Genomic DNA, 8,232 nt, shown 5'->3' with positions numbered 1-8,232 from the left:
CAGTAGCTGGCTGCTCTCTGCATTCCAAGCCATTCAACTGCTCTGAAGATGGAGGCGCTACGTTCCTCCGAAACGTCGGCCAAAACGAAGAATACACGGTGCCTAAACCCAGAAGACGACTTTCTTCAATTTCCAGGAAGACTGAGAAATTTGCATAATGTGGAGCTTCATAATCTGTAGGCCTACTTTTCACTAGATATTATTAGAGCAACCAATTATAAGGAAGATGAGATTGGCAGAGTATGTGGCATGAAATGAAGAGATGAGAAACGTGTATAGAGATGTGGTTAGAATGTGTAAAAGGAAAATACCACTTGGGATATTTAACTTAGATACTAACATGGTTCGTAACGAAGTAAAATTTCATGGTGTGCTTTAAACCCATCTGGTTCCTGATACGGTCCAATAGCAGGTTTCCGTGAACAGTGAAACGAACTCCATAAAGACTTGAATGATGATTAGCTTCTCATGTATGTTGCTCCAAGAAACAAGTTTCATGAAGAAAGCAGTCTTCTGGGATGTGGCACCGTGTAGATGTGCTGTTAACCGACGTTTCGGAGGAACGTATCGCCTCCATCTTCAGGATAGAAGGAGAAAATAAGAAAATCTGCAAGCGAAGAGACCGTGAGAACCGGTAAAAGCAGACTGGGTCCTCCGAAACGTCGGTTAACAGCACATCTACATGGTGCCACATCCCAAAGACTGCTTTCTTCATAGTCACCGCCGTGAAAATCTCAAATCTTACATCAGCTATTTATGTTTTAACATAATTCTTAAATAGACGAATTACGAAGCTGGCTATGTTTTCGGATTGAAGCACTGTGCTTACTGCAGGAAAATTATGCCAAAATTTCATGGTGAGATTTCTTCAAAGGAGTGGCATAAGACTTAGACATACACTACTAAAGAACTGATTACAAAGGAAAGAGGAATTGAGACATAAAAACTGCGATCTTTTGTAGTCACTATGACCGCTCTTCAGGCCATGTATTAGCTGCTAAACCGATTAGAGATATAGTTGACTAATTTAAAAAAAATTATTTTTTTCTCTAATTTAAATAACAGTATTATTAATTTTAACCTAATTTTATAATAAATTATGTTCTTTGTATGGAGAAAATAGAGTTTTAAGCTTATGGTGACATGACTGTCTACATTGTGCTAAAATATTAAAATATTGAGAATTTGAAGTAAAATTCGCTCCATGAAGTCGGTTAAGATGGAGTCGTAAAACTCGGCGAACCATTTAACTCTTTTTGCAATTATACACCCGCAGTGCACTTGACTGTTGAATAATAAACAAAATACGAAATATCAGTATGTTATAACTTGTAGAAATGCACGTCATAAGTGAAATAATTTAAATTCTTTATTGATACATTAGCCTAAAAGGATTTTCCCATTGTTCTGTCTAATACACTAGGCCCAACAGGGAGTAGTCACTTCAGGAAAAATGCACGCATGTAAAGTGATAATGAAGTAAGTGGAAGTCAGTCGAACTGTATATAAGCTTAGCACCTACTGCCTCAGTTATCACTTGGATTTGTGGAATAAGCATGGAGCGACAGCTTGTCTTTTCTGCACTGTGAGTAGAAATCATATATTGTAAATATCGCATAACAAATAGAGATTCCGGAGAAGTTCATGGAGGTAGGCCTAGGCCCACTGGGGCTGTAGTGCCAAGGGGGGGAAAAATAGAGATTTCTATTTCTTGCACGAATCTATGAATATCTATAGGTTGTAACGTAACTGGCTGTTTCAGAATAAATATTTCTTCCAGGCAACAAGTTTCCTTAGAAATTACAAGAACGATTAAAAGTTAAAATTCGGGACATTTTTCAAATATTAATTAACTAGCTGGGGCAAGATACAGTCTACTTATTTTTGGGGGGAGGGGAGACAGAAAATTTGCTCGAATTCTTAACCACGGCACTGGATGGAAGTTAGGTTCCTGCAGGGCTTTACCGCCCTGGTCTAAACCGCATAGGAGAACGAGTGGGCCAGGGAACCATTCTGGACTGTTGTTCCGAGGGAAGAAATTCAACTTCCCTGCTAGGATCAAATCGCTAGATTAACCTAACCTCAATAAATGTGCACCTGTGCAGCCAAGAGGAGGCGAAGGTGTACTAGGGAGAGGGAATTAAAATTTAAAGTTACAATTTTTTTCTTGGAATTTCTGAGACAGCCATTCTAAAGTTACTGGTGGGAAAAGAAGAAGGTAGTTGCCATTTAAATGGCACATAATGCACCCTACAGTAGTTTTTAAATATTCGCGTTATTTCACGGTATCAATAAATTGGGTCCAGAATTTTATGCAAGTTTTCTTATCCCTGTTCCGCGTTTTCAAATTTCATTAATATATTTAACAAATCGGGGACAAAATCACTCTGGGACATATATCGCATTTCGGAGGCTTTCCCAAAATGGTGGATGAATAGTTACTTTACTAAAAATTGAACTATGTAGATTACTGTAGACCAGAATATTTTACCGAGTGGTCTGTTAGAGCACTGCCAACGTTAAAAAGGCCCTACTGTTTCCATATACACACGGTTCTAGTCTCTTTGAAATGTTGGTAAGGATCTACCGGAAACCTTGTGTCAAAACCCAGAAGCCAATAATCTTCATACTGACCGTCATGACAATTTCAAATCCCACTCAGATAAAAAAACTTTTAAAAGTTCAGAAATCTCATGCTCTAGAAAAATAAATCTTACAAGACTTTCTAGCTATAGTCTTATGTTTCGACGACATTTTCGTAAGCATATCGAAACAGACCAAACTACATAAGTTATCTCTGCCTTATCGTCAAAGGCTACAAGTAATAAAAATTGCCACGGCGAAATTACTGGCTCAGTGTGAAATTTGTGTGATTAGGTCATCCTTGGAAAGCTATCGCATAACTTGTGGAGGGAAAGTTTCAATGAATGGGAACTCTCAAATGGTTGAGCAAGTTAATCACGTGTTTAAAGTACTCATAGTTGACGCAGTGTGTTTTTAAGTCCTGAATGTTCAGAGCCTGTCGACTTAATTCTATTAGTACAATTAACATGGCACAAATTTCATAGGTTACATTGTAATATTTTATGGGTTATAACCAAATCAAAATATGTTACTAATTTTCCATCCCTAAACGTTAATGTAGTAAAAGTTTAATATTTTTTAAAGATGTAGGATATCCAAAAATTCAGGGCCTTTCATTCTGATATTCCGACCCTACACATTGGGCATAGCGATACTGAAGTTACCAAGATGGAATGTCCTCAAGTGTTATGATGCCACACCGAATTTTATGGAAATTGGTGTATTAATGTCTAGAATTTAAAGTAAGTAGCAGAGTTAGAGAGTTTACATGTGTAGAAAGAGGTGAAATTGGAATATAAGGAGAAAAATGAAGACAGGTGACCGAAGAAAATATGGTATTATAAACTTATAGATCAAAGAATAAGTGGTAGACCCAGGAGAACCAGTGTATACTTAAGAGAACTGAGGATTTCAGTTGGCTAATCCTTATATGAATTTTGTCCAATATTATTCTCTCAAGGTTTAGTCCATATATAGACGAAATTATTGGGGATCATCAGTGTGGGTTTCGACGTAACAGATCAACTACAGATCGGATCTTTTGCATTCGTCAGATATTGGAGAAAAAATGGGAGTACGATCAAACAGTACATCAGCTACTGATGGACTTTAAGAAAGCCTATGATTCAGCTGGGAGGGAAGTTTTGTACAATATTTCGATAGCGTTTGGGATACCCATGAGACTAGTTAGGTGATTAAAATGTGTTTAAACGAAACGTATAGTAAAGTCCGTGTAGGTAAACATTTGTCTGATAAATTTCCTATCCAGAATGGTCTAAAACAAGGAGATGCTTTATCGCTAGTCCTTTTCAACTTTGTCTTAAAATATGCAATTAGGAAGGTCCAGGGAAACCAGGTGGGACTGAAATTAAACGGGACACATCAGCTGTTGGTCTATGCCGATGATGTGAATCTACTGGGTGATAATGTAGATACCATAAAGAAAAACACACAAACTTTAACTGACGCAAGTAAAGAGGCTGGTCTACAAGTAAACACAGAGAAAACTAAGTATATGTTACTGTCTCGTCACTAAAATGCAGGGCAAAATCATGACATAAAGATAGGAAACAGAGTTTTGAAAATGTGGCACAGTTCAGATATTTGGGAACAACGATAACAGATCGAAACCTGATTCAGGAGGAAATTAAGAGGAGACTGAACCCAGGTAATGCTTGTTACCATTCAGCCCAGAACCTTTTGCCTTCTCGTCTGCTGTCCAAAAACATAAAAATTTGAATATACGAAACTATAATTTTGCTTGTGGTTTCGTATGAGCTTGCGACTTAGTCTCTGACATTAAGGGAGGAACACAGACTGAGGGTGTTTGAGAACAGAGTGTTGAGGAGAATATTTGGACCGAAGAGAGATGAAGTGACAGGAGGTTAGAGAAAACTGCATAATGAGGAACTTCATAACTTGTACTCTTCTCCAAGTATAATTAGAATGATCAAGTCAAGGAGGATGAGGTGGACAGGTCATGTAGCACGAATGGGGGAGACGAGGAATGCATATAGGATATTGTGGGAAAGCCAGAAGGAAAGAGACCACAGGGAAGACCAAGGCGTAGGTGGGTGGACAATATTAGAATGGATCTTAGAGAGATAGGATGGGATGTTATGTATTGGATTGATCTGGCTCAGGATAGGTACCAGTGGAGGGCTCTTGTGAACACGGTAATGAACCTTCGGGTTCCATAAAATGCTGGGAAATTCTTGAGTAGCTGCAGAATTGGCGGCTCCTCCAGAAGGGCTCAGCTCCATGAGTAAGTAAGTAAGTACTGTAATCCTTATATGTTGCGTAAGTCCATGGAAGAGGAATGAAACAGTCGTACAGACTCATGCAACTCTTCCGTAAGATTCTAAAGAACGAAATATATTATTCGTAATGCTAACGAAGATAGTACATAGGTTAAATCTATCGAAGTTCCTGACTTATTGTATTTAGTGATATCACCTCAAAATTCGCCAATATATTAGTGATGTAGGTGAGGTAGGTTTATACTACTATAGCAACACACAGAATGACTGCTTCATTGTGTTCTAACTGCAGGTGTGCGCTTGTTTTGCTGGTGCTCGATGCCAGCTGTCAGAAAAACTACACCAAGAGACTGCAAACGTATGTGGACTCCTTTTCTTGCAAGAGTGATTGTGTCTGCTCTACTCTGGAGGTGCCGTCCCTAGCAGGCGCATGTGGTTTCTCTAACAACCCTTTCTTCATGACGACAGTAGAGCGACTACTTGCGAAGCAGTGCGACCTGGTGGACCCCCTCTCATGCCCTGCCGCTAGCAATAGACTCACAGAACAGGTATGACACTAACAACCATGGACGCTGACGTAGTCCATCCCAGACTTCCATACTGAGAAAGGGGGTATCCAATCTTACTAGAGTCACTGATGTATTATTTGACAATCAATTCTTGTTCAGACGCGAGCAAACATGAAATTTTATATTTCTGAAATTAATTTTTGTTTTTGTAGATTTCGAATCCTTTTACTACTATTGCTATTTAGTACAGCATACACTGTCACGTATAGGATGTTACGCGTGACGAGAAAGACGGGTTCTAGTTCGGATGATTGGATTTATTAGCACCTTGGTTACGATCTAATCATATTTACTACAGTGTTATCGTTGATAGACATATTATACAGTTCACTGTTACAATCTACGGTTTTAAGTCTTCACTAATCGTATCCTGGCAATAGAGGTTATTGCGCTCATGACCATATATTTATTATTGTTTAACAGTTACGGTCTTGTTTTTGCGGGGAGCCCTCTCTGACGAGAGGACGGGTCTGTCTGCTGCTGACTCTTGCCAGTGCAGTCTTTCTCGGGTCCGAGTCCCTTGGGACTCGCGACCACATTTTACTGTCTCAGATTTGAGACTTCCCTTTTCGTCGCCTCTTACTACTCGCAGGGTCACGGTGGAGGTACTCGACCCCGCCTCCACACGGGTGTTCATCCTGCAGCGTAAACTGTCTTGACGATAATTCCTCAGCACGGACCCTCCTGAAAACACAACGTCTATTGTTGTAAAGGCTTATTTACCTCGTCGTTTCATAGCAACATTCGCGGAGCGGACCACATATGAAATGCCGTTCTTCTGTTGTTGCGTGCGTGAATGTTGCCGAAGTTACCTGGAAACGGCCGATTTTTACAGATACACTGCTTAGCAACGGGACTATATGCCACAATATTTAAGAACCTTAATGCAAATGAAAATGTAATGACCACCGTTTATTTATTTGTTGTTTATTTAACGACGTTATCAGTACCACAGTCTACGGACAACCAAAGTTATTCGCCATCTCACTTCAAGCGGTTCACTTTCAAAACATGTTCGTGCTATGACACGTGAAGCAAAGGGGATGACGTGCTGCACCAACAACCCAATGACGGCCGAGCACCGCGGCGCTTATTATTGACGTAGATGCGCCCAGTCTCTCTACAGCCACAGGTCGTGCAGCGTCTTAAAGAAAATGTTACTGCATCTTCTTGATTATGTGCAGTCCGGAACTAAAACCTGATCGCCATGAATAAACATGGGAGCAGTGATAGAAGTGTTAGGGGTGGCAAAAGCCTATCGAAATCTATTACCCTTGAGGAGAAATTAGAATTGAATTAGAAGTATAAACGTAATGAACGCACGGATGACATAACCAGTGCAAAATGAATTCCAGCACTGACCTAAACACCACGAAATACAAGTATCCAGACGAAATTAATTTGGTTTCATAACGGTGCAATATTTGAGCGAAAATTTTGAAAAGAATATACCACTTGGGAGACATTGGCACAGATGAGACAAAAATTGTAAAGTCGAACATAAAGGGCTAGAGTGAGCGGGTTTGAATTGGTTTCGCCTGACTCAGGATAGGGACAAGGGAAAACGGTAATAAAATCTTGGTTTCCATTAAAGCCTGTAACGTCGATTAGCTGAGTGACTGCTAACTCCTCAGGGAGAGCAGTGCTCCATGGAGATGGTTATCTGTGTAACATAATCCCCGCTTTACTTGAAACTCAAATCTAATACCATGAATTTTTCAATAAAATCCCAGTTTTCATTAAAAGATATGTACGTGGCATAAAGTAGGCGTACAAATCTCTATAGGTCTGTTTGAGATGTCATTCTATACAGTGCTATTTAACGAAACACAGAAATATAACCTGAATGTAAAACTTGTGTCTGCATCAGCAGTAAATGAATATGAAGGCCACCGAGTTCAAATTCGTTGGGGATAAAAGTAAAAAAAAAAAGTAAATTTGTCCCTATGCTTAATTAATTAAGCACTAAGACATGAAGACATGGGGGAGCGGAGACGTAACTTCACTAATCTTGACTTCGACACTAGATGAGTGTTGTCAGTTTCACGACTCGGCCGCTTTACCGCCGGGGAAAGAGCCCCCGGCAACCATTAGACTGGAGGCTGGGTGGGGCTCAGAGCCGGTCTGGAAACCCATAGCCCGTCGCCATTAAACTTGCAGAGGATGCATTTGTAAAATATGTTCATTCAGGTAGGGAGAGCCTTGTCACTCTTATGTTTCGCTGTAAATTAATAAGGAATTAAAAATATTTCTAACTTACTGCAACTCGGTGGGCGTTTCTTATCTTACAGTGGTTTACATATTCTGTTCGTTCTAACTGAGTCAGTAGCTTTCTCACAACATAACACTTGGGAGCCCGAAATTAACCTATATAATACTCGTATTAAAACATCCATAAATTTACTTGGACATCTCCTGATGGGAAGATACACAATCAAATAGACCATATTTTGACAGATAGGAGACGGCACTCAAGTATACTTGATATCCGATCATTCAGGGCAGCAGACTGTGATACTGACCACTACCTGGTGGTAGCAAAGGTTAGGGAAAGACTGGCAGTGAACAAAAAACAACACACAGAGTTCATATGGAGAGGTTCAATCTCAAGAAATTAAATGAGGTAGAGGGTAAAGAGCAGTATCGTGTTGAAATCTCAAATAGGTTTGCGGTTTTGGAAAACTTGGAAACTGAAGTGGATATTAATAAAGCTTGGGAAACTATTAGAGAGAATATAAAAATGTCTGCCACATAGAGTCTAGGTTATTATAAACCGAAGAAGCATAAGCCATGGTTCGATGAAGGGTGCTCAAAATTAT

The 8,232-nt window shown here is 39.7% G+C and overlaps 1 protein-coding gene across 1 annotated transcript in view; it reads left to right on the top strand.

Annotated features, from left to right (window-relative positions):
* The first annotated feature begins 1,492 nt into the window (after positions 1–1,492).
* LOC111867590 (glucose dehydrogenase [FAD, quinone]) overlaps positions 1,493–8,232 on the top strand; it is a 19,585-nt gene continuing 12,845 nt past the window's right edge. Inside the window, exons 1-2 of the mRNA XM_023857577.2 lie at positions 1,493–1,585; positions 5,137–5,392. Of these exons, the coding sequence (XP_023713345.1) occupies positions 1,557–1,585; positions 5,137–5,392 (285 nt within the window). The 5' untranslated portion in view covers positions 1,493–1,556. The remainder of the gene's footprint in view (positions 1,586–5,136; positions 5,393–8,232) is intronic.

The sequence above is a fragment of the Cryptotermes secundus genome, unplaced genomic scaffold, assembly GCF_002891405.2.
Source record: "Cryptotermes secundus unplaced genomic scaffold, Csec_1.0 scaffold480, whole genome shotgun sequence".
Lineage (NCBI taxonomy): Eukaryota > Metazoa > Arthropoda > Insecta > Blattodea > Kalotermitidae > Cryptotermes > Cryptotermes secundus.
The sequence above is the reverse complement of the archived record's forward strand: the minus strand, read 5'-3'. Positions and strand labels throughout refer to the sequence as shown.